Here is a 27,513-nt window from a genome sequence, read left to right as displayed (position 1 = left end):
ACACATCCGAAAGTTCTTTTCTGTTTATTGCTGATCAATAAACAGAAATGATCACAACTTATGAATGGGCAATCATTTCATAAGTGTGTTTTTCATCCAATAAATTCTTAGTCCACAAAATGTTGCTGGGTTTGATCGGGTATCTGCTGCTGTGTTGGTTACCTAGATATCATCAATACCTCATGAATTTGAAGTCCTAGACAAAACTAACTGAGGGTGTCAGTTTAAAACGCTTTAGCAGTGTCAATTAAAAGGATGGAGAATGATAAGACCAAAAATGACATGAATGATTTCAGCTAACATAGGTAATTAATGTCACACTTCAGGGACTATACCAAATGCCTGCATATACTGAATGCCTGTTTGGTCAGAAAGCAATTTTCCCAGACTTCTATGCGAAGCACTATGGAAATTCCCATCAGTAGTTACCTGTGATTTATCATGTGATATTATCATCTACCTCTCTATACTTAATCATCTATTCCACATCTGTGTTGTTACTGCATGGCTGTTAGAAAAGCTGCCTGTAAAGATAAGTTGAGCCTGACCAAAAAATCCTACTGATAATATGACAGAATTCAGAGGCGAGAGGTACAGTGATGTGGCTTACAAACTGAAGCATTAACGGCGGGAATAGAGATTAAGCARTTGACAAAAGAAGAGCTTTGAAGTAAAACATCTTATTTTAAATGCCGGTGGTGTTTCTTCCATTCAGTGGAAAGGAGGCAAGCCAATGATACTAACTTCTATCTTATATTTTATTCCAATTGCTCAACAGGTGGGTTACACTGCCTAAGACATACTTAGACTCTTATGCTATCTTTGGATATGACTCTGGGCTATGGCTGTACCTCTCTGAAAGATCATCTCTGGTCATATGACCTGCCTCTTGCCTTCTTTCCACACGCTGCTTCTCAAACTGCTGTTGGTGTGGACGTGCCTTACAGCATGTTAACTTTCCAGACATGCTCAGGTACAGGTGATCCTGCATGTTGTGGCCAAAGCCAGTCCTCTGCAGAAAGTCATGGACGTAGCTGCGGATGTCCAGACAGCACATAAGATATTCTGATTCCAAGTCACTGGTATAATTCTGCATTCCTTGAAAGACTTACCATTTATTTTTAAGCGATAGCTAGAATAGATTTTTTGAAATGTTCTCACCATGATTTTAAAATACTCTTTTCTTTTTCTTTTCCAGCCTTGGTGTCGGTGTATTACCACTGTGTACAATTATTTTGTGGTGACCAACTTCTTCTGGATGTTTGTGGAAGGATGCTACTTACACACCGCCATAGTAATGACTTACTCCACCGATAAGCTGCGGAAATGGGTCTTTCTCTTCATAGGATGGTGTAAGTGCCATGCACATTTAAAATGGTGTTACATGGTGCCTGGCCTTAAAGTGATAAAAACAAGACCAGGAAAAATAATAAACTTGAAAAATCCCAGTGTGGTGAAATCTGACATTCAAACCCAACTTCATGTCAGAACAACATGAGATCAGATTTAGTTCTTCATGGTGGTGATGACATGGATTTCTATTATCTTCTTCATTTAGATCCTGAGGTACTTGGTCTTAAGGAAGGAAAAGAAAAAGAATGCCCAGGCTCAGCATTTTGGGAATGCAGCAGTTCATACCCTCTCCCTTTCACTTTGGTCAGCAAAATACTGATCACATCCCCTTATACACTGCTGCTCAACACAGCCTGAATCAGAAGAGACACTGTCCATGCCTTGTGGACTACAGTCTCAAGAGACAGATGAGACACTTCTAAGTGACAATCTGACTAGAAGAGAGGCCTAATTACCTGCCAGTCCAGTCTTATAGCTGTCTTTTGGGCTGCTGAAGGGTTTGTTCCTAGAAAACATCCCTTAACAGGGCTCACAGGTCCTCTTTGTACTATCCCTGTGGCTACTCAAAGACAGAAAAATGACTCTCTTCTTGCCCTGTTACCTCATTTCTGCTGTACCAGCCTGGGCTAGAGCAAAGGCTGCTCCTTTTCCCTAGCTGCATCAATATTGGCTGATCCATCAGTACAGCCTGGGAACCACCTGGCAGAGTAGCAGCCCTACTGAAAAGGACCTGAAGGTTACAGTGGATGCCAGGCTGCATATGAGCCAGAAGTGCCCTCTCRTCTTGAATAAGGTAACCACATATATGGCTACACTAGGAGAGTGGCCAGCAGACTGAGTTATTAATCCCTTCTACTCAGCTTTTCTAAGGCYACCTTTTGGAATACTGTGTTCAGTTTTGGGCCTCTTAGGTCAAGAGGGAAGTGGAAAAACTGGAGTTTACCCGGTAGAAGGCTACTAAAGTGGTCAAGGGTCTAGAGGACAGGACATATAAAGTGAGGCTGAGGGAGCTGAGCTTGTTTAGTCTGGCAGACAGGAGGCTAAGGAGGGATCTGATAAGTGTCTAGAAATATTTTTAAGGGCAGTTACAAAGATGATGGAGCCAAACTCTTCTTAGTAGTAGCAGATGGTATAACAAGGGGCAATGGCCACAAATCTCAAATTAGGAGGTTCAAGTTGAACATTAGGAAAAAATTTCTTCACCAGAAAGGTAATACAACACTGGAACAGATGACCTGGAGAAGTGGTGGAATCTCTGACCCTGGAGGTATTCAACATTCAGAAAGGCAAAGCCATGTTTGAGCTGATATATTTTTAGTGATAATCCTACTTTGATCAGGATTTTGGACTAGAGACTCTCAAAGCTCCTTTCCACCCAACATTTCCATGGTTTGGACTTAGCCAGGAGGGGTTTGGCAAAACAAACTCCCTGGAGGAAGCTTGTCCTCTTGAATGTAAAATCTGGGGTCAAGCAGAACTAGTGAATTTGTCAATTCTTTTCTGTTGAAAAAGAAGTGTGGAAAAAAGATCACAAAGGTTTTCTTTTCTAAAGGTAGAATGGCATTTTATTCAGAAATGCTGCTTCATTTCAGAATTGAGCAATTGAATTTCAGTTCTAAAGGCAGAAAATGCTTTAAAAACAAAATATGTCATTCAATCCAATATGGAATGGGAGGAAAGTAGAGTTATTACAGTAGAAAGAAAATGTTTATGTGGGGAATTGATTCAGATTTTTTTCAACATTTTTCAATTTTGTCACCAAACTGGAAAATCGGCTGCTTACACAGCTCTCTCAAACTCCTGACTGGATTGGTGCCCTGAAGTTTATCTCTCTATCTCACCCAGGGACCTCTCGGTCTCTGCTTACAAATGCAGGAGTGCTGTGTGCAGAATATATTTTTCCTCTCACCCTCTTGAGTGCTTTTGGGCTTGGGTTTGCCTTCCCATATGCTTCATCTTTTACCATCTTCATTCTCAATTCCCTGATCTTCCTTCACAAGGAAAAGTAAAATTCTCTTCTCCAGCAGAAAGGATATGGCTATACTGTTCATGTTCACTAGCAAGGGCATGAGGGAACAAAGTGCACCTGACTGTGAGTCACTGATGAACAAGAAAGGAGACAATATAATCACTTACAGGGCACAAGAGCCCCACCATTATGGGGCAGGAAATCAGAACTGTACTACGATTCTTGCTGAGGTTAAAAYGACTACTCAGCAATTCAGTCCCATCCCTGCTGTTTTGCAGTGCTGTTTCCATACTTCTTCATCTCTTTAAAGCCTTCGTTTCCAACAGAAGAGACAACAACTGGGCAGGGTTAGATACCTGGCCATACTGGCTCCTACATGAGGGCTTAAGTCATGTTGCTTCCAGTGGGAAAGAAGCAGGTACCAGTGAGGGTCCTTGAATCTGGGCCTCTGCCTGTGCATTAGCCTTAGAGTAGCAATGATTTCAGAGGGACATGAATCTGGGAGCTGGAATGAGGAATGGAGCTGGAGATGTTTGTTTTGCTGTTTGTTTTTTGCCTGAGTGAGGTGACAGGTTAAAGGTAAAGGGGAAATGCAGACAGGAAACTCTCCTCTTCCAACTCTGACATAAATCCAGACTTCACCYGGGGAATGCATGGTTGAAAAAGGCCCTGTTTCCCGCAAAAGGTTTGTGTCGGAAGGTCAGCTTTCCTGACTTTTGCTCACCTCCAATTTTCTACTCCAGCAAGAAGGTCTTCCCCTTGAAACCAGCTGGACTCTGAAGGCCTAGAACAGCAAGGTCAAGGCTCTGGATATGAGACTGAAGTAACAGTTGAGATTTATATAATAATAGAAATGAAAAGCAGAGGAAGTGGCGCTGCAGAGACATGAAGTGTACAAATGCACCTCATCTACCGCAATAGTATTGCATTCTCAGGGAGTGCTGGTGTGTTTACTGTAAAACTTCTAAATACAACTGAGAAAGCGAGCCTTATAAAGCAAATGCATGGGCTTGATAAGAACTTAGATGCAGGGACAGAACACACTGCATATCATAGGAAGCAGAATAACATATAAAAGGCTAAAAGAAACTGGATGGTTTAGAGAGGGCAAAAAACAAATGAATGCACATATAGCAAGATATCAAGAGATTCTTTCCCATCATCCTGTTTCACAGGGAAGATTCAAGTACAGAAGTTCCCACTAAAATGTTGAAAATGGGTTTCATCCGAAGAGCCCAATACATTTACAAGCTTCTTGCAGACTGGAAAATAAAAACCTAAACAACATGCATCTCCCAATGCTGTCTTTAAGACTTTGCCATATCAACTGCAGGAAAATGAAAAGGGACGAAAATTTCCTGTAAGTCAGCAAAACAGTTCTGATCGGTTGCTTAWGTGGAAATAGAGGCATATATGTGTGTGTTTGCTATGAAATGTATTAACTTGTCTTACTGATACTAGAGGTTTTTTTCTTGTTGGGGTGAATTTTTTTTGTACATAAAGAGGTTTTAGCAATTGCAATGTCTCAGATATATCAGCTAAGATATGATAAGTTGTCTTTAGAGTCTTCCAGTCCATTAGCCAAGACTCTCCTATCTTTATATAAATCTGTATCTACATCTAATTCATCCATATATACCTCGATTGTGATTAACTCTTGATTTTTTGCTGTTGTTGCAGGTATTCCTTGCCCAATCATCATTGCCTGGGCCATTGGCAAACTATATTATGAAAATGAACAGTAAGTGATATTAACATTTGCATTTATATAGCGCTCTAAATAGATTAGCAAATGCATCCAGGTTGAACTGATGATTCAGAAATGAGGCTGATATAGGAAAAAGGAGAGGTCAAATCATTCCATTCAAACTGAAACCATCTCAAAGTTCAGAGCCCTGGTTGAATGAACTCTTGGAAATATAAAGCCTCTCCCAGATCTCCTTGTCCAAACCCTGAAGTTCTCATTTCATAGCTTTATACATGATTTACAATCAGGGTCGTCTCCTTCTATGGGAGTTTTGCATGGGTATGGCCTTGGTAAAAATTGCCATTGAGCTTAAAGGACTTAGCCTCCTGGGTGTGCAGGATTCAGTTTTCAGTCTGCCAATAACAGTCTTATGCCTGGAATTTATTGCATTTCTGTTTCTGGCTTTCCCAAATGGAAGCAACAAGTGCACAAAATTGAATAGTACAGGAGATAAAGAGGCATCTGTGCTTTGTTTTTTTCCCCCCAAACATCAATACTGGTCAGATTTGGCTCTGATTGTGCTTTTTGCTAGTTTCTGGATCGATGTCTATTATCTGATCCCATACAGCTTCCCTCTCTAACCTTAAAAAATCTTTTTCTCTGTGAGTCTCTTTGTCACGTCACTACCCTGTCTTTCTGTCTGGAGCTCATCTGATTAAACTTTAGCGTCTGCCTCGTAGGTCTCACCATCTGCACTAATCAGTGGTCTCTTATGACTAGCAGTGATCAGTCAAAACAAGGGTGTGCTTCATCTCATGCTGAAGGAGATGTACCAAGTAGGTTGGATGAGTTAGACTTCCAAGCACTATTTCTCTCTCCTGACAATAAGGGTGATGGATAGGATGACTAGCTCAGCTATGGGCATCCATGCTGAAGGCATCTACATTAAGAAGAGAGGAATTCTGTCCTGTCCTATTAAGTCCATCTTCCATACTTCCCATGAATGTTTGAACCCTTGACCAGTCTCTCTTCTGTAGCCTTAGTGGTGACCATGATCATAATCTAGGGGTTATGCATACTGGCCACACCTGGACACCTTTCACTGATTGATTGAAAAGTTTTGTGTAATCTCAGCCCTGCCTACAGTAATCACGCAGCAGAAATCACATTTTCAGTCTCAAAATGTCAGTAAAAACTTCATTTGGAACCTGTTTCCTCAGGCATCCATGTCAAGAAGCCCTGGGAGATAACCTTAGGTCACCAGATTTCCTTGATTTCTGTGCTTGCAGAACTGCTTCGTCCTGTGTAGGGAAAAGATTGCAGAATTCTGGGTCTGCTTCATGGTCAGGTTCTTCAGAGTTGTTACCTTGCACAAGCTGGGTCAGTGTGGGAGCTGTCTCATTGTGCTGAAGCTAGGACAGAGCTGAAAGAACTAGTCAGCTTAACCAGCACAAAACAAAACTTGTGCCTTGAAACCCAGAAGAGGCAAAACACCATATGCTTTAATAGTGGTGATACACACGAAACATTCCTGATGTGAGTGATCTGGTTGAACACAAAGTTTTGGACACCTTGTTTTGGAAGACTGGTCATCACTCTCAAGAGAAATAAGGGAAAGCAGGACACCTGATTGACACATGCCATAACATCTGTGATCAGACTGCACACAGGGTGCATAGATGCAGAAAGCACTGCACCATCTTTACCAGTGCCTCCTTCCATCATCATCTGTATGCCTGTAAAGCGAATGCAAAAGAATCTCACCCTGCTACATCATTGATATAAAAAAATGACATGAGATGTATATAGGTATGTGTGCTACCTTTCACCAGTGCATATCCTGAACAGTGTAGCATTACAGAAGAAAGGAGGATGCAAAATACAAACAGCAGAGTGAGAAAAATGGAGTGATCCTCTTTGGTATGCAGAATGGTGTTTAGCAGCCAGGTTGTTCCTACTGAGTCCCTAGGATCAAGCCCTCTGCTCTGGTGATGGATTATCAAAAGGGGCTTGTGCTTTTAAGTTCAGTTTTAAATTTAAGTACAGACAAATCTCTACACTCTAACTCACATACATCATGCCTTTTTGCCTTACACACTTGCTAAGAAGGGAGGTGCCAGGTTACTCTTTGTCGATCAGGCCGACTAAACCTAATGCTTTGGGATGTTTTCACCTTTCTGTCTTTAAACTAATGTTTGTCTCGGAGTGAAATATTCACACACGTCCTCACTGCATATCACAGTTGCTGCAAATGTATTGTGCATTGAGAAAGTCCTTTTGGCTCTCATTTACTATAGTGTGAGGTGTAGCAGCCTGAAACCTCAGCACTGTATTGCTGAGTGTCAGCTGTGGGGCCAGGAATCRTGTACTTCATCACTCTGCTTGAGAAGCCAAAATGGGATGCTTCAACAGTGTCATTCCTTTGATCTAACAAATGCATCCAGAGAAACAGGGCAGAGCTCTTGTAAATGAAGAGCTGGTAAAAGCATTAACCTGTAAGGCAAAGACTATTGAATAAAATCTGCTTTTCACATTTATAGTAATGTCATATGCAGGGGTGACTCAGTGAAGTAAATGAGCTGAAGCAAAACACGAGAGGACATGCTTGCTGAGGACTTGTCAATTGTCATAAATATTCTGGCATCTTCTCAAGTATTAAATGTGTGCAGTCACATGATACTCCAGATAGCTCCTGCTCACTTCCTTCTGGTCTGAGGAAAGTGGCAGATTCTCCTAARCAGTCACACTAAAGTACATGCTGAAACGCACCTCTGGTGCATCTGCGTATGATGCGAGTGTGTGAGTATTTAACTAATCGTCTGTTTTTCTCTTCACTCCATTCTGTATTAGCCATCTGGACAATTTGGACTAAACTTTGTGACATTTGCAGAATCCTTTCCCTGTGCTGGGATTGGGATGATATTGAAATCATGTCTTTAATCTGAATTCCGTAAGTGTGTGCAAATATAGACAGAAGAATGAAAATTAATTCCAGGCTTTGAGAAACCGGTATTGCCAAGATAGGCTACTCTCCCCAGTCATCCTGGTTCAGTTTTTCCTGACCACTGGGAAAATCACTCGTGGGTCCCCCATGTGGTTAGACCTAGCAAATTGGAGACAAACTTAAAAAACATACACTCTGCAACCTCCCAGTCTGTTTGGATATCCCAATGGACAGTCTATAATCCAGGACAAAATGTGAGTCTTCTGTTCTTTAGCTGAGAATGCATTTGAACTGTAACTGAAGTTGGTTGGAGGTTGTACTAGGGTTCAAGTTCTATAGCTCAAAATAGCTTAAAATTGCAAAAATAGTGCATAAGAAGAATACTAAAAAAGTGCTTCAGCTGGCTCGTTAGGGGKTTTTTTTGCATTTTTTCTGTGTAGTGAGGTAAATATAATTGGTACTGTGGCAAATATCTTGTCTGAGGTTTTGCAGTTCTTTAGCAGAATCTGACAATTCTCTGAAAAATGTACTATTAAATCTCAGTAAAAAATACACAGATATTTAAGAGATATTAGCGTAGCAATTTCACTGATGAACAGTTGATAGGAAGAATATTAGTAAAATCTCATTAACAATAATGATAAAACCAGTATTTTTTTTGTTATATAAAGAACTATCAGAACCATGAAGAATATTAATTAGTGTTTTTCAGTAGAAATGTGTTCATATATCTCTGAGCCTAATTAGAACTGTCTTCATACATGGTTCTCTTCAACATCCAGGGAGTGTTTGCTTATTCTTTCAGAGCTAGAAAAATAGAAAAGAAAATGGCTTTTATGAGTAATTTCACACAGCTGGAATTAAAATTCTGATGCAGCAAGTACTGTGAGTGTTTAAGGTTTCTGTCTGCTTGGTTTTAAAGAAATGTGTGGTGCTGATTTCATTGCAGGAATAATCGGTAAGAGTTAAGATGACAGGCAGAGAAGTCAGAGTCGCACTGTGTCCATATTGCAATATCCCAGCTAAGGTCCCAATCTGAACAGTTAGACTGTAAATCTGAGATACAGCTAATCAAATGCAGATATATATGTCGTTGTCATATATCTGGACTGTCACCCTTGACTCTCTTGAGAGTTAATGGGCAGAATTAGAAATATTTAGATAGCAATTTAACAGACCTGTTTTATTTATTTCCTAATGAGATAAACATCAACCTAGAAATGCCTTTTTTTCTGCACTAACTCCAAACAGAGCCTGGAGCATCTAGCTTACATGGAGATGCCTATGTTGCAGAAGTCTACCCTTGGCCACATCTTTGTCTCCTCAAATTGTATGAAAGTATGTGTGTGTATATGTGTGATCCATCACTCAGTGGAACCTTGTTCTGATACTGGGTTTTGAATAATAAATGTTAGTATTCTGCTTCTAAATATGGTCTTACGCTAAGTGGTATTTAAATTCCAAAGAACAATGAGCTGCCTTTGGCCCAGAACCTCCTTTCTGCTCCACTAGCCCCACTGCAAATTCTCTGCTGACTTGTGTTAGCCCACTGAGTTCTGCCACATGCCCAGTCTGTTTCCTTATTAGTATCATTTGGATTCTTCTGCTAGAACAGCCAGCTTCCCAGAAACTCCTTTTCTAATAGCTCTTGGTTCTCTGAATTTCAGACAATCTTTAATAGTTCTCCCAAAGTGCCCTTCAACAACCTCCCTCAAATCTAGGTCTTGCAACTTCCGGAGAGTTATGTTTCCTTCCTTGGCATATCTTGCAATTCCTTTTTCTTCACATCTTTCCATCTCCTTAATCCAAAAAATCAGTTTCATTCATTTAAGGCTCTCTTGGGGATTCTTCTTGGATAATAACTTGGGCCACAGGAAGTATTTTATTCCAAGTCCTGTTCTCAGTGCCAAATTTTGAAAGATTAGTTGCAAAATTACCAGTTTACACTAATTTGCAGTCAGTGCAACAGGGAATAACAGTCATGTTTTATATCTATAAAATATTCAAAGCCCTCTCATTCAGTTGGAACTTAAAAAGATGTAGACATTGAGCCAAGGAAAGAAAAAACAATTGTGTGATAGTGAACTGTTCTCCTAGAAACCTGCTGCAATTCTCAGTATTTCTGTACATTCAGTTCAATAACAGCATTTTGCAATARGCAAGTAGCTCCTTCTGTTTTCACAAGCAACCCATTCTGGAGAAAGATAGGCTTTTTGACTATTACATGATTTAAAAATAACATCATTTGGGTCATCACTTTCCTTATCTCTGTTTGCCTCATGTACTTGCAAAGTCCTGTCTTATGGATTGTAACCTCTTTGAGGCAACAAATGTTATTTCTTGAATGTCTGTAAAAGTGCAAATCTGCATTTGTCTCCATGGTGTCCTTAGCTTGGGAACTGCTCTTGTTTTCATGTCTGCAGCAGTATCAAGCTTATCTTATGAGACAAGGCAAACACAGGGAAGCCATCATTTTTGCCTATATAGACTCACTATGTGGCATCCACGAAGACAGGAAAAAACTCAGACACTTGAACTCCAAAATCTACCTCCTAAGTGACAAGATCTGGAGCTCCAATGACTGAGACGATACAGGGTTATGACAGCAAAGTTGTCTGTGCTTGGGAGAAGGAAGATCTAGGCTTTGTGGCTATATCTATACTAGTAAATTACCTGGGCCAGAATCTTTCCTGAGGCTGGAGGCTAAATGGCATAGAGTGGCTCACATCCATATTATTAAACTGTCTTGGCCTCCAAATCACAGTATGTGAAGTTTGTAGACTATTGGGAATGGTCTCTGGCTCATGCTAACTCCAGATTTGTTCCCCAGGAAATGTTTGGGAGTTGGCCATTGTTTGACTGGGGCCAAAACTGAACCAAGGACAATGGTTGTCCAGTAAATGATCGAGTCCAGGCCTGAGTCCTGTTTCTGGTTAATTTACTAGCATAAATATAACTAATTTATTTCTCTCAATTAAGGGCATGGAATGAATATCAGTATGGGTCACTGTGAAAGCACAGGCATAGTCTGTTGTATAACACAGCAGGGAGAAAAACGTTTGCTATTAGTGAAAGTCAAGTTAGGACTCAGTCACACATGACACATCCAGGCTTTCTGCTAGTTTGAGGCCCAGCACTTTACCTATGATTTTGTTTGCCCAAGTTAAGTTCATTTCCTTTCGGAAGTGTTGGATCAGGTTTTTCCTAGCTTCAAAAAAGGTCTCTGTATTGCATGCTGGATTTTGTGGTCTCCAGAATGATTCAAAGCCAATGAGATGAACTCCTTATTCATCCAGTATCTTATTTACACAGAGCTTGAGAAACATTTGCTACAGCAGCAGGCCCTTACTTTCTGGAATTGAAGTGTCTATGGGCACTGTGATACATTAAAAGATTTTTTTTTTCCCTCCAAAGAATATTTATTTCATTCTTTTTTACAGATCCAAAAGGATACATCTTCTGCACTTTCTTATAGTGGGTTCTCACATTTCTTGGAAATATTTACAGGGGCAATAGCCAGAAACATAGTGGGAACATAAAGGGAGGGGAAAATGGGGCTCATATCTGTGTCCAAATAGAAGACTTTGTAGCAGAAAACTCAATCAGCTGCCTATTGTGTACATAATTAAACAACTCAGGGGCATAAGGGCACATCTCTCTATGGTGTCCTTGACAGTATAGTCCCTCTAAAAGAATTGCCATTTATAAATGATTCTATTATTTGTTTTGTTTCTTACAGATGCTGGTTTGGAAAAGAACCRGGAAAGTATATCGACTACATATATCAAGGGCCAGTGATTCTTGTTCTTCTGGTAAGAATGTGTGTTGGTGGAAGGACACTACCATCTTCCATAGAGGGATGATTTGATAGGCACCGATGATGTTCCACATCTATTTTTATATAAAATAAGACAAATAATATCAAACGTCCTCAGCTATTCTCTCAAGATGCCACAGTAGCTAACACTTAAAGTCATAATTGCTGATCTGTTTTTGGTAGTTTCCTTGACATTAGGTCATTCTTTTCAGCTCTCTGTTATTTTGTTTGCCTTCCTTTGTAGAGTGTTTTGAGACCTAGAAGGAAAAATGTTCAAAAAACAGTAGAAGTGTTACAATATCTGCTCCTCCACTTGAGGCTCTTGAGAACTAGGGCACTTCCGTCATACACATTATTAGAACAATGTGGTAATTGCAGTAACAAAATGCATCTTCTTGTATAGTCAGCTGCATCTTCTTCATTCCCATTGTTACAGTGTATTTGTTAGCTTTCTTCTTTCTAATTTCCTTCTCAGTGCAGCCTACAATTAACAAGCTGTTTCTCTGTCCAGCAATCTGTTCCCAGTGCCAACCAACAGTGGGCACAGAAAGAGTGGAAGTTCATTCATAAACCATGTTGAACCTCCAACTAAAATGCAGTGATGTTTTCCCAGACAATACTGGGCATGGATGGGAAAGGCCAATGCAATTAGAAAGGATAATGTTGAAAGAGCCGATTCTACTTTTCCATCCCTTTGTGGTAAAAATCAACTAGCAAGGAGGCAGTTGTCCTGACAAAGAATTCCCAGGTCTCGATGGAGTTCCCCCACCCAGGGAACCTAGAATGGGTAGAGCTTTCCCCTTTGCCACCCCAACCCTTATGGACAAGGCACAAAGACTCCAGAACAGGCAGCCACTGTCAGCTTTTCAAGGCTTAGAAGCACACTGCCTAAGATCACCTTGTCAGTGCTATACCTCTCATGTGATTCAGCACAAAAACAGCTTCTCTGTTGCCTAGGAACCCAGCTACTAAATGGAACGATTCCCAAACTGAAATCAGGAGAACTATTTTTTGTGCTAATTGTTAAGATGCAGCAAACATCATATTGTGTGCAGGTGAAGGGGGGAAAAAATGGTTGTAAAAAGTCATTTTCATGTAAAAAATATTTTCTTTGCATGCTAAGGAGAGAAAAATTGCTGGTGTGTATGTCACCAAGGGAGCCACCACAAAAGTACAAATGGCTTCACAGTAAATTCACTCATTGGTACAGACACTTACTTACAAGCAAATCCTGTTTAGACTTCACAAGGTAGTAAGCTTGCAATACTCAGCGCATTTAGTTTTCATAGCATTGCCTAGAGGGCTGAACTGTGAACCATAACCCCTTCACCTCCCTCTGACAATCAACAAGGTCTGTAAATTTCTTGTATGGGATCACCAGCAAATACAATACATAGTTCAGAGTCATGAGAATAACCTTGTTCTTCCCCAGAAAGCCCTTTCAATGTAAAGACCACAAACAAGCACAGAAAATAAAGGTACAGTTAGAGGCTGCCTCTTTATATGCAGACCATTATGTCTGTCTCTAATTTAGAACAGCTCTGAAGCTAGAGCTGAGACAGTAACCAAACCCAGCCAATAACCAAACCCAGCTCTGATCATGCCCCAAATGTACTGCCCTGAATTGACATTGTGAATTGAACTTTTCCGCTTGAGCTCTAATTAAAGTGCTAATGAGATAACAACAGTAATTGCACTGTGGAATGGGGAACAGCTGATACAATTTAAGAAAATCATAAGGGCAAGCCCATTTTTTCACTTCCCTTATGGTTGCTCCCAACATAAAGCATTGCTGAGTGAGGAAAAGAGTTCTCTGAAAATTTAGTCTAAAACGCAAATCAGAAAACTCATGTTACAATATTCCCCTGATTGCCAAAATACAATTTTGAAAAATGCATTTTTTTTTTTTACTGGCAGTTAAGTCTTGTGTTTATAATTAAAAATACATGGCTCTACTGTGTGCTGAAGGAACTAGACAGACTCATTTTATGATCCTTATGCAAGTCAAATCAAATCATATATAATGACTCAAGCATCGCTTATTATTGTTGGAGTTACTGATTCTTTCAAGGATGCTATGAGAAGAAGTTGCATGAAGAGCACTGAAGTTTGACATCTGCCATGTACCCAGGGCAACACAGTCATCTCCCCCCAGTACGTCGATATGCTTCTGCCTTAATGTAGAGAGGGACAAAGGGCTAAATCCAGCTGCCTGCTTTTCTCTTCCCTCTGGTGGACAAAGGCCACCAGAAATAGAAGAGGCAAAGATTTCAAAGATAATACAATTTTGTGACCTCTTTCAGTCACAATTAATGAGTTGGATTTGAATTAATGAAGAATTTAAAATGGTGGGTAAACAGAAGTTTGTGTTTTACCAAAGAACRTCCAGGAAAATTCTGTGGGAGAACTATCCCAGTGTGCTTCTGGGAAGATAAAGTGACATGAACGTTACTAGAAGAAATTAATATTATTTCCTAAAGAAGGGTCTGGCATAAAATCCAATTACCTCAGTCTAAAAGCTGTCATAATTCCATTAAAATCCAGTACCTGTCCACATGTGAACACTCAGCATGGGGCAGTTAAAATTGGTTTCACTCCTAGAGAAAGAGGTCTTGGCTAATTCAGAGAATTGTACATTTTTGGTTAGTTAAGAACCAAGTGCCAGATGTACAGCTCAGCTGAGTTTTAGTTACTTATTAAACAATGGTAGCATGACTGGATGTTCAGGAGCCATCATTATACTGGCTAGTGGCGATATGATTAAACTCTTCTTATTTTCAGCAACAGAAGGCTAAAACCTACTTCTAAAGAGCCTGAGTCTCTTTGAAAGACAGGATGATTTAGTCTGTCAAAAATTACTTCCAATGCTCTCAATTTCTCATTTCCTTCCCTCTATTCTTTGAACTGCTACAGTACAAAATGGCATAACACCAAGAAACAGGTCATGCAGGAATTCTGATCTGCCCTGGGAAAATGCAGATTGGCCAAAAATAAAGCCCTTTTGATCCTCAAGTTTTGCAGTCCTCAAGTTCATCCTTAAACTATATTATTCTCAGCTTAAGTCTCAGGGTTTGAGCATTTTGAACAGTCAGTACACAATTTGTTTGATTGCTTTCCTATTTGTCTTTAGAAGAAACCAGAATCTTGACAAAGGAAGCTCTGGGTATAAATGCTGAACCTGTATCTTGTGCAACAAACCCGTCTCTTTACTGAGAAAAATGTGAGGGAGAAAATGTAGTTAATCATCCTTTTTTGTTTCATTCCTGAATGGATTTTTGTTTGAACATATGCCAGGAGAGATCTAGCCATCCAGCGCATTGGATGCTTTGAAATTCAGTTTCTGATAGCGYTAGAAAATTCACTCTATTAGGCATTTTCTGTTGGAATTAATGAATTTTTGATTCTGGTTTCTTTCCTCAGAATGGCATAATAGGTTTTGATGCTACATCCTTGCCTGAAGGTTAGGGTTTTGCCCCTAAGGGGAGAAGGGCTAGAAATGCATTCCCCAGAACTGAATTTCAGCATGAATTTATTAAGAAAAATACATTTCTTACAATTTTAAATATAGTCCCTGTCAAAGAACTGGTGAACCATGAAAATACAGCAAGATCAGAGGAAGACCCTCAGACAAGAAGCAACGGCGGCAGCTAACTGAGCTGCTTTTTTTCTCAATAACCACTGTTGTGAACTGACCCTCGAAATGAACTGCTCTGCAATATTTCTCAGAGCTAAGATWGTATTAACATTTCAGTTTCTCGGGCAGGCAGATCTAAGGCTCCCCAGCTCATTAACTCAAATATTTAGGCTGTTCAAACTTTACATTCAGCTTTAATAGATTTTTTTTTTCCTTGTGCTTGAGAACTTAACAATTTTCTAGCCTCTGTTTTTGGGTCCACTTGAAAATAGTTCACCACAACCAATTAACTGCTGACATAGGCTGGTATTTGAGCTGAAAGGAAGACCTGGATTTTGCTTCTGTCCCTGCCTTCATCAGCTATTTGCCTTTGAACAACTTACATTGCTACTCTAGGTCTCAGTTTCCCCAGCTACAAAGCAAGCTTAATGGTACTTATTGTCCTTTGTRAAATGCTTTCAGATCCCTGAATGACAAGTGCTGTAGAAGAGTTAAGTGTCCTTAAGAAGATGGGCTCATCCTTACAGCAGCGTGGAATTTTGCCCAGGAAACAACTGACGTGTGTACTGAAGTGGTCTATGTGATGAGCTAATCAGTAACGATGAATTGCTGTGTGTCTGCAGTAGCTTTACATTGAAACTGGATGTCTTCCTAAAAGGCACACTGCCTTAGAACATAAAATTGGCCACAGTAACTCAGACCAGAAGTTCTTCTTGCCCAGTATCTCTCTTCAAGAGTGGGCAATAGCAGGTGTGTAGGAAAGGAAATAAAAATATAGCAAGAGTGTGGTAATACAGCCCTAGAATAATCTCCCATCCTCGAGTAGGTTGGAGCAAAGAGACTTCTTAAGCCTTAAAAGGTGTCCTTACATGGAATTTTTGCTGATGGTTCTTTCCAATTAATTTTTTTCACTGTATTTTGAATCCCAGTGAACTTTAAATACGGACAGTATTCTGTGGAAATGAGTTCCACGGTTCAATTTCAAGTTTAATAAGAAAATATCTCCCTTTGTTTACTTTTAGCCACCAGCTGTTATTGTCAGTTGCTTCCCCCTGCCTCTTGTGTTGGAAAAGACAATGACAAAACAGTCCCTACTCTCCTTCCCCATTTTGCTCCATGATTTCATAAACCCCTGTTATCTTCTGCCTTCATCATCTCTTTTCTGTGCTTAAGAGTTCGAGTTTATTTAAGTATTCCTTGTATGGAAGCCATCCCATAACTGATACTCTCATCTTCTTTTTGTGTTGCAATTCTACTGTAGCATTTTTGAGGTGGCAAGACTAGAGCTTGCCATGGTATTCTTGGTGTGACCACACCAATGCATTTTTATAGCAGCATTATGTTCTCTGTTTTATTTTCCCTTTCTTTCCTAGTAATTCCAAACATTTTTTGCTCCTTTTCTGAGCACTAGTGGGAACTGAGATGAAATTTTCAAGGAACTAGCTAGTATAATTCCAATGTCTTTTTTCTAAGTGAAAATACACAGAGTTCATAACTCTGAAGTACAGTTAAGATTATTTTACTTTCCCATTGCATTACCTTTATATAATGCAATTTCATGTGCCATTTTATTGCTTGGTCACTTAGTATTGTGAGTCTCTTACAGCTCRTTGCAATCAGCTTTTATTTTTGCTATCCTGAGTAGCTTGGCTGTCAGCCTACAGTTCCTTCCCTTTTCTGGTTCATTGAAGACTGTGTAGAATAGTACAGATCCACTGGTAGCCTCTTGCCACTGAGAAAACAGACTATATGTTTCTACCCTTTCTTTCTTATACTTTTACATGTGACGTGCTTCCCTCCAGTCCTATAACGACTTAATTTCTGTAGGAACCTTTGGAGAAACACCTTGGATTCCTTTTGGAAGTCTGAGTAGGCTGCATTAGCTGGATCTCCCTTGTCCCCTCAGTCAATGACCCTTTCAGAGGACTTTACAATAGCCATGTCAGCTCTTCCCCTTTATGTCTTATTCATCCAAATGCCTTTGTTTACAGTGTCCAGCTCAATTTCAAGTTACGGAACCTGACAGAGCAATCACTTCTTGATGTTCTGTAAGACCATGTCATGGAGAAAGTTGCAGTAAATGTCCGAGATTGCTTAGCTTTCCAAAAGTAAAGCTGTGGAAAGATACGTTAGTCATTGTAAATATGTCACAGAAGGGAAAGAAGTTACTTAAGCTTAAATGGATTATTGACAAAAAGGAAATTATCATAAGGATCATGAATATGTTTAAGCTACAAGTAGCAAGGTTTCAAACATTCATACAAATAAGCTTCAGTAACTGGCTTCCAAAAGAAGTAAAAGAATAGTAACAACTTGTTTGAGAGCGTATTTCACACTTGTGCAAAGTGATGTTTCAATATAACTGTTTACAATAGCTGTAGGAATTAACAGTTCTTCCAGTTCTGTGTCCTTGTTTATCAGTGTAATGATCGTTTTGACCTTCAGGTCTTCAAAATGTCAGTGCTGTGAAAAAAGCATCCAGTTGATCTAGATTCATCTTGTAATGTTTTTAGGGTGTATAACAACACCATTTAAGAGGGACTGCAATCAGCCCAGTGTTTATAAAAATGGTTCACCGGGTACTGCAGAGTGCCATGAAGCACAGACTACCAGACTAGAAAAAATATAGCTGTAAATAGAGCTACAAGTCAGTGAACAAAGCAGGGAGAATTTCCTGTGTGATGTCTGCTGAACTGAAATTGAAAAATACTGTGGATTTGCCATATAAAAGTGGGAAAACAGATGCTTTAATTTTTCACTAGGTGCTAATAGGAAATCTCTGAAATTGGGTGCAAATTTAAAAATGAATAGGCAGCTGCAGTTGCTGAATGAAGACATATTCAGTGTAGGAATCTGGCCATAATATCCTGACCATTCAAAAAGATCAATGGACTTTAATAAACRTAAGGAGTTAGGATGCAGAAGGGCACTTCCCACCCATTTCTTGCTAACATAGTCTCTGGTTATAAAGCAAAAGACAAAGCTCAATCAATACACAAGAGTTATTTTAGTAGAATTTCATACCAAAAAGGCCTCTTGGATATGTCTAACCAGAAGAGCCATGCAAGTTCTCCCTGGCCAAATGAATCCCAGTTTGAGATTATAAGTGGTCTGGTTCAGTGTCAAAAATCATGAATGCTAATTCTTGTGGAATAAGCTAATTTACTATAGCATTTCCTGTAAGCTAAGAGCACATGCATGGACATTTACTATGGCTCAGATGATGCAGTAAACTGTTGCTCTGTAGTACCTTGATCATGCGTCAAAGCTTTTCTTACAATGTGCTTCTTGATGCTTTCGTGTGATTGTCCTAATACTGTATAGGCGCTTTCACTTCTAAAGAACATAACTGTCCTTACACCATTATTGTTACATACATTTTTCYGACATGTCTTTCAGTGTATTGTGGGTAGGAAATATAGGCTTATTAAACAACTTAACCAATAATTGTGGACTCCATTCCTTTCTGATATTTTCCAATCAGATAATATTTGTAGTGCATCTTATCTTGATCTTTGATTCCCAGTGCTTGACTGTATTGCTCCAGTCACATTTTTTGCAGTCCTTTTTTGCTAAAGTTCCTTTCTTTTGACCATTTTTATAAAGGAAATTTGTTCATTTTCATTATATATATATATGCATTGCATTTATATATGCATCGGTATGTATTTCATTTTTGCTTTCTCTGAAAAGCATCCCCTAACYTCATTGCTGATATAATTGCTTCTTATGCATATTTTCTTAATTTCTTCCAACTCTTCTCCCACTCTGCTTCCACTTCTGCATTGTTCTGTTCTAAGACAGAGAATTTTTTATCTATTTTTATTATTATTGATCTGTTTTTTTCATTTTCCTTTCTCCTTCCTATCTCACTGGTTTATGCTTTTTCTCAGCAACTGGATTGCTAATTAATTTGGTTTTCCCATTGATTTTTTTTTATTATTTCTTTCTCTCTACCAATTCCCTATTCTTCCATGGCTAACAAGATTGTAGTTCATGAATTGCAGACTTGTGACATCCATGAGTTATTCCTATGTGACATTTACCATCATTTTCACTGGCTTGCAAGCATGCTATCATAGCCAGATCCTCCTAGGATATAGGAACTAATTTGATCAGAGTCCATCAAGAATTTATCTCCAGTCCTGCCTTCATTGTTATTACTCTTTTCCTGTTTTTTTAGGTTCTGTAGCTCTTGAGTCCATACTGCCTTTTCAAGAAAAAAAAATATATATCTCTAATACTGTGTATGCTCCTGCATTGTCTCTTTGACCTGTCAGTTCTCCATGCCTCTTTCTATAATTTCTCATTTTGTTTGTTCCATAACCAATAACAAACTCATACAACCAGCAGTAGTTGCTCAGAAAACTTTCTCCAAAATTAATTTTCATTGGCCATTCTCTGAAGTCTCTCCCTGTACTTATCATCTTTTCCAGTTAGGAAATTACATTTCATCAGTGAGATGCTGAATGGTTCCTCTTTGGAGAAAGACTGCCTCTTGAATTTTCTCTTGAAGTCCTTACTCTCAACACATGGCATCTTACACCTGCCCAGCCAGGGGAACTACCAAGTGGACCATTCCTAGAAATATACCCATGTTTTAGGCTGTCATGTCATCTTGGTTATCTTTAATGTGCTGGTGTGATGATTTGGTTGTTGGGGTGCTATCACTTCCTCTAGGCAATAACTCTCTGCGTGCCATTGTTGTTTTTGATAGGATATGTTTTTACCGGTGTTACAACATTCAATGTTCTCCTGGCTTGCAAGGTGAAATAGTTGGAGAGAAGCCCTGTCGAGTCTAATGTGGCTAGAGACCCCATGGTGGGTGACTTGACTGGGGAGTGGCTTGCAGTGTGTTCCTTTAACAAAGCCTTTTGAATACAAGACATTTCAGGGGAGCCAGGAGGGCCTGTCAGAGAGACATCTGCCCATTGAAGAGATAGGAGGTCAGACACAGTAGTGAGAAGATCACAGATGGAGTTGTAAGATTGGAAAGAAGGCTGTGGACATGATCACACATGATTCAGGGCTCTAGCTGAGGTACTGGTGTGATCCCAGCTGGGACTGAGGTTGGGTTTGGACTTGGGCTTAGGTGACAATGGAGACAAAGACAAGGGTCCATGTGCTGACGTGTAACAGAGACACTAGCTAAGGAAGGTGTCTATTCATCTACCTCCTTCTTCCTACCCCACCAAAATGCAATTCCATCCAGTACATTTCCTCAGGATGTCTATAGTCCTGCTCTACTTGCCTGAAGAGCTGCTTCTTCACCGTTGCTCTAGGGAGACTCTTCCACAGTGTCCTGGATCCTGACCATCCACTGCATTACATCTCACTCTTCTTAATCACATCTCATTATTCACTTTTCTGTATGCCAAAAGGAATCATTATGATGTCTGTGACCTTTGAAAGGGGAACTTCTGTAAAAAAAGGCCCTGCCTGARAATCGTGTCAGAACAGTGTGACAGGACAATTAAAAAGAGGAATTAGGAAATGGGCAGACTACTCATTTGAGGTCAAGATGACAGTATATAATGCTCTGGCTGATATGACTGCTCTGATGCCAATTTGGGTTACTTAATCCTGGGGTGGACTTTACCACATTGTATAAAAATTCAAAGTCTAATTAGATTAATATTTACATTTCCTGGGAGTGAAGAGGAGGAGCAAACATTCTGAGAAGCATAGAAGTACAAGGTTTCTGTGAAGTATAAAACAGRAAGCACAGCAGAAATGGGCAAAATAAATGCTAATTGCCCATTTAACTCTCAAAAGAGGAAAAGAACAGCGTAATGACTTCCTGTTTAAACTCCTGAGTTAAGGATAACTGCAAAGAAGCCTTCACAGTCAGAATTCTCTCTTTTGTCAATATTTTGGCTATATCATCTCACTAAGGGAGATGAATTTCAACTTATAGGGAGTTTAGCAATTTTTATGATAAAAAATTTTTATGACAGAAATCTTTCGTGGGGAAGTTACTTTTGTTTTGAAAGGACTCCTGGGTTTGAATGTTCAGATTAAAATTGCACATTGACAAAACAAGTGATCCAAATGCTTTYTGAATGACTAGTTTACAAAGTCATTTTGAGGCTCTGACTTTTCATCACAGTTTGGGAAAAGGAAGCAACAAACCTTCAAAGCTCTGACAATATACGAAAACCACTTATTTCCCAGCTGTAGCTGCTTAGTGGTTGTAGTTGTAGTGGGTCTTCCTTCAGCAATAAGGATATCCTTGGCGCATCATAAATAATAGTAAGAGAATAAGAAGTAAGCTGGTTTTGATACCTTCARGACCTAACCTTCAAACTCATTTGTCCATCAATATGTATCAAATGAAAGTTCCTTATTTCTCATGTCCATTATGAAGTGGAAAACATGTTGAATAAATGAAAATGAATAAAATTATCAGGTCAGATTAAAGGTAAATAAAAAAGAACATGCTGCCTGTCATCAGTACTTCTCTTAAACATCCATTCATCAGTCTCCATTTAAGGAATCAATGTGTGGGTTTTGTCAGAGCCATCCAGTTCTGAGAGAAATTAATTTGTTGACACAGAGCTCTAGCAGTAACAGGAAAGTCCTTGACAGGTAATTGTGTACTTTGCTAGATAAAGTACTCTTTAGATAAAGCTCTTTTCTAGGAAAACTCCCTTTGCAGTTGTAATATCTTTCTTCCTTTGAAATGCTGCTATATATAAGGAATAAACACCAGAGGCTTCATCTTCTTCACRTGTAAATCAGAATCATTCTGGTGGTCAGTAGAACTGTATAGATGTGCACCAGCTCAGAACTAGCTCCATTTTCCTTTCAAATAGTTCATTTTTCTGCAAGCTGTGTGCAATAACCTGTTCCTTATTTGATTCCCAGGGTGTTTTCTGTGCAGAATGAACTCAGGGTTATCATCCTCATGAGTTGTAGTAATGGGGGTGATATCAAGCCCACTGTGGACAAATGGATAATAAAAATGCAATTGATTCTGTAGAGAAAATTTATCACAGAATCACAGAATGGTTGAGGTTGGAAGGGACCTTTAGAGTTCAGCTCTTACAACCCCCCTGTCAGGGAGGGTACCTAGAACAGGTTGCCCAGGACCCATCTATCTTCAGATTAGACTTCTCGGAGTGCTACTGAAAGGTGCTATTGAGCCAAATGTCTTTCTGAAATGAAGGAATGTTCTTTTAAAAGAAATCTTTGAAATGAACACACTTAAATGTGTTTCTGTTAGGCAAAACAAGCCTCAAGGTTGGTGAATTTGCATCTTTTGCCTCAGAATTTTTTGCTTGCTAAGCTCTGACTTTGAGATGTCATCTTATTCCAGGTCTAAAAGACCTCTCAGAGAAACCCAAATGGAGTCCACAAGGGAACCCTTGCTGTTGTTGCCTGAAAGTATCTTATTAGCTTTCATATAATAAATATAGTGTCATAGATCCTGAGAAGACAAAGCAACATCCATTCATTTTTAGGATCACAAGTCACAGGGTAGCTCAGGTGGGATCCTCTAGAGGATCTGAAAGATCATTGGATGATATTGTGTGGGCAACTGGATCAAGCCCAAGCACTTTTTTTCCCGAAATACTCATAAATAAGTCAACTGTTGAAAAGTGCCTGTTACTCTCCATTGAATATTAATGGAGTCTGGGATGACCAGCTGCCTACTAGTAATCTAAAATGAGATGAGGCAAATCCARCTCAGCTCTTAATGCTGTTACTCTTCTTATTCTCATTGTGTGATGGAATCACTTTGTCAGCAGGGACAAGTCACTTCATTTTTTTTTTTCTTTTAGGTAGCTAATCTAGAATTGGAGAAAAATTGTAGTTATCTTTTTTCCTGAAGGAGCCTGTGGGAAGGAACTAGTAACAGGAGCTGTGTACATAACAGGCCAAAGGCTGCACTCATGTGCTGTCCCAGTGCAGTGACACATGTTTAAAGTAGTCCTGTGAGAGAATGGAAACCTAAGCCTCAAAAAAGCTGTGCATAATTACTCGTAGATTTAAAAGTCAGGAGATCTAAGTGAATTTTCTAACCTGACTTTATGCATTAAGCAGGCCATAGATCTCCCCTGACTTGACAATCSTCTTTGCCTCCAAGCAATTGTCTCTTGGGCTGATAAATACATCTCACCTTTCCAGTACATTTCAGACAGCCCAGGATGCTCCACCTTCCCCCCRCTTTCCTGGTAACAAGCTCTTTCAAAAACCAGAACTCTCTCGTCTGCTGGGAAAGACAGACAAAACTGTGTTGATCCCCCCTCAGCCCCCTTCTCTTGAATCACGTTTCTCATGCTTTTTTAGGCATATCTATTTTCTTTTCGTTTTTTTCTCCCCCTTCTCATGAACTGAGCTCAGTGTTAATGGATGGTACTCACTGCCACAGGGTGTTGTAAAGGCCAAACCAAGAGGTAATCAGATTCATGGATTAGACTCATTCAGGGAAGAAAATCTCATCAAGACACAGGCATGAGTCTCTAACACCTTGCTCAAAAAGTCCTCCAAGTTTCCTGTTGCTGAAAGCTAGGACTCTGTATTTGGGAGGTATCACTGAATGTTTTGTCCTCACGCTCTTTCTTTACACATCAAGGTATGCCGTGTGGTCAGATGAATGGGTCTCAGGTCTGACATTTGTCCTTAGGTAACTACCAGTGCTTTGAGGGGGAATTTTAAAGGGTGTTTGGTAAACATTAGCAAAGCGTGATTGTGTGAGTAAATGTCAGATCTAGAGCTGGGACCAGTTTTTAAACTTGAGACCCTCCCTAAGAATCCAAGGGGATTTGGATCTGGGTTTGCTGTTTATAGAGTAGCCATTTATGAGAGTCAGGTCTGGAAATAAACTTCTCAGGTCTACGTCTATTTCTGTAGTTAAGTATGGGGGAACTTGGGATCAATGTTCCTGAAGCCTTGGGTGAGCAGTGGGGCAGATTTTCTGTAACTGACAGTTATTACTGTGTCATCAAAATGCCAAATGGGTTATGGTAACTGACCTTTTGCCAAAGAGGTCTTCTGTTCCTTCATGCCTTTTTGCAAATCATTGTGACTTTTTTATTCAGAGTTGTTGTTCCTTTGGGAAATGTTAAGCTATCGAGACAGGTTGCATTTCATCTAACTCAGAATAGAGATGCTTTTGCCTAAAAATAGGTGCCTTTTGAGTTGCTCTAGCAGCCCCACATGGGGCTGGCAAAGATGACACAGACCCTCTGGAAAGCACATGCCTTTCTGAAGTAGTAGCTTGAGGTTGGGCAGGATACACCATGGCACCAAAAATGGCCCTCACTGCTTGTGTTTAGGCAATTAAACGTAGCCCTGTAATATTTGTAGTCTTGGCTGCCTGTCTGTGCAAGTCACATTAGTAGTCACGTTCTATGTAGTGGAAACAAAGAGGCACTTCAAAGTGGGGAGAGTCAACTCATGCTGAAGTCTACATCTCAGATAGRTAGATATGAGGAACAACTATGTAGAAGTAGCTATTTTTCTCTATTGGTTATTAAAAGAGCTGAAGGTGACTAGCTCAAGGGTAGATACCTACCTTAGGGCCTTCTGCAAGGCCATTCACTTTTACTGCAGGAGACCTGTAGCCTCCTCTCCATCATTTGAGAGGCTGCACAGTAAAGGAGAATTTGGGAAGAAAGATGTAAGAGTGTCAACGGGATGACACTAGGATGTTTACAAGAACATCCACCTTGTGGAAACATACATTACTACAAGCATTAACAGAAGAGTCAAGAGTCTCAGTCACTCTGAAAGGCACACTTCCAGCTTACTGAGTACTTCATCAAGTGGATTTTAATGTCTACCTTCAGACCCCAAAGTTTGAACACTTCAGCCCAAGTGRCTAAGGATATGCAGCAAATTCAATGCCAGAACTGGGAACAGAAGTCAGGGTGAGTGGCTGAGGCCTCTGTTCTGGCCTCAGTGTTCCTCTCTACCARTCCAGGAGGAGGTTATATGTCAGAATAATGTTCCTAGCAGTCTTTCCTTTCACACCTGGGACAGCTTGCTGAAAGTGGACACAAAGGTTTCATTTTAGGGACTATGGAAATCCTGCCTACTTTCCTGTTGCTGCTCTAGGCAGATGTAGTCTCTTATCAGCAAGAGTACCTTGAATGGCACTAGATGTCTGTGCTTAAATAGTTGAATTGTGTTCTTGATTTGTCTTCCGCGGGATGCTCAGTTCTCAGTGATACCCAGCACAGAGTGTGTATTAACCAAGACACTATTAATGCTGTCAACTAGATGAGCAAGTCAGCTGTCACCAGGGATCAGTGCAAACATATGTGCTAATTTAGGTGAGAAGTATTAATACATCCTTTTTGTATGTCATTGTTTTCTTTTAGCAGCCCTTGTATGGGGAAGCTTAAGGGAGATGGTGGGAGAATGAAAAATTGGTTTGTATAGAATAACAGTACTTCTAGCGATGTAACTCCCAAACTTTTCAGCTAACAATTCTCCTTCTGGACTGATGAATCATATTTCTGCAATTTGATTTCAGAGAAGATCTAAATCCCTAATTTTTCTGATGCAGCCTATGGCAATTTGAATTTCCAGTTCCCTGCTGTCACATCAGACTAGGACTCATGAAACTTGAAATGCTTTCTTCAGTAAGGTTCATCATGTTAATCCCATGTGATTAATTCTGCTTATATTTGGAACTTGACCTTGCCTAAGAGTCTATAATTCCATTTGGCATCTTCCATTACGATTGTGAAAACTGYGAGTTTTGGCTTGGTGCCTTTTTTTCATCCTTGATAGAAGTAACCCAAACCTGGCTCTGAGATGAAGAATGTTGTGATGTGGTAGTAGATTTTCAGAGGTAGAACTTTTCTTCCTGTGGTTGAAGGACACACCCATCCATCTCCCCCTCAGCAGCAACTGGCTGAACATTCCTCTTCTTGTTAATGAGGAACTGTGCAGTCACCAATGAGAAGAATTTAACGTTCAAGTCAAATCAGTGATTTGAAGCAGTTTTGGTCTCCTTTAAATAAAGTGAGAACCAGTTGACTTGGAGCTCTTAAATATGGCAAAGACAATTGCTAGCAAGAACAAGTAGACAAACAGCGCTGTTTTATTTGTTACTTATATTCCCCAAGGCCCTGTTCTGCTAAGAAAATCCTTTCAAAGACATCACACACTAACTCTTAGAGCAGAATTTTGGCAGCTCACATAAACATTTAATGTACATGATTCCCAGGATTACCAGTCTCTCAGTGTCTGTTCACAGAATCACAGAATGGTTGAGGTTGGAAGGGACCTCTGGAGACCGTCTAAGTCCAACCCCCCCTGCTCAAGCARGGTCACCTAGAGCACGTTRTGAGTGCCTGTTAGGAGTGCCTACTGCACCATTTGTTATAAACAGTGTTACGATTACCCCGGGGAATAATGTGATGGTTCTCAAGATACTGTAATCACTGAAATATGCCACATGGCATGGAAAAAAATGGAAAATATTTTGCAAACATCATTAAATTGTCAGCTTTGCTACAGTGTTCATAAATAGCTGAAAGTCAATCACAGAATTGCTCCATTCATGGACTGCAAAATGCCAGGAGGCCTGGGAATCTGGAAATGCATGTGAGATAAATATCTTCTTACAACCATAGGTCAGCAGTCTTGAGACAGCAGTTCTGTAGTTCTTACAGTGTTCATCATTGACAATTTTGAGACAGAGCAGTATGTTGCAAACTACCCTACTTTGTGTGTTGAAAGCAACCCAAACTTGCTCCAAGGTGCCAAACCCTTCTGCTGATCACAGCCGAGAAATCAGAATCTTCTTTTCAATTTTTTTTTCTTTCCTGTTTACACTGAGAGGAAACTTATATAAGAAACTTATTAGCATATGTTACATCAACAGTAATTATAGCAAATCTCAATTCTGAGCAGTRAGATTTCAAAAGATATAATAATTACCCTACTCAATAGATTAAAAAGGCAAGTGGTGAATTCACCATATCACTTTACTTTAAAGACAGTGCAAAACAACAGGCATTTTGCAGGTAAGATTCATCTGCTCTGTTATAAATTCTCCTGTAGAGTGAAATGAGTAGCCTGCACAGAGTATAAAAGGAGTCCAACGTGACTAGCTCACATTGAGATCTCTGCAATGTRTCTTTGTACATTG

The 27,513-nt window shown here is 39.8% G+C and overlaps 1 protein-coding gene across 3 annotated transcripts in view; it reads left to right on the top strand.

Moving 5' to 3' along the window:
- Nucleotides 1-27,513, top strand: part of CRHR2 (corticotropin releasing hormone receptor 2) — a 161,355-nt gene that overhangs the window by 111,502 nt on the left and 22,340 nt on the right. For all 3 annotated transcript variants that reach the window (XM_026072312.1, XM_026072323.1, XM_026072327.1), the window contains 3 exons: nucleotides 1,199-1,352; nucleotides 5,003-5,063; nucleotides 11,693-11,765. In XM_026072312.1, the coding sequence (XP_025928097.1) occupies nucleotides 1,199-1,352; nucleotides 5,003-5,063; nucleotides 11,693-11,765 (288 nt within the window). The remainder of the gene's footprint in view (nucleotides 1-1,198; nucleotides 1,353-5,002; nucleotides 5,064-11,692; nucleotides 11,766-27,513) is intronic.

This window comes from Apteryx rowi, unplaced genomic scaffold (genome assembly GCF_003343035.1).
Source record: "Apteryx rowi isolate R43461 unplaced genomic scaffold, aptRow1 scaffold_109, whole genome shotgun sequence".
Lineage (NCBI taxonomy): Eukaryota > Metazoa > Chordata > Aves > Apterygiformes > Apterygidae > Apteryx > Apteryx rowi.
This window is presented reverse-complemented; position numbering and strand designations above follow the sequence as displayed.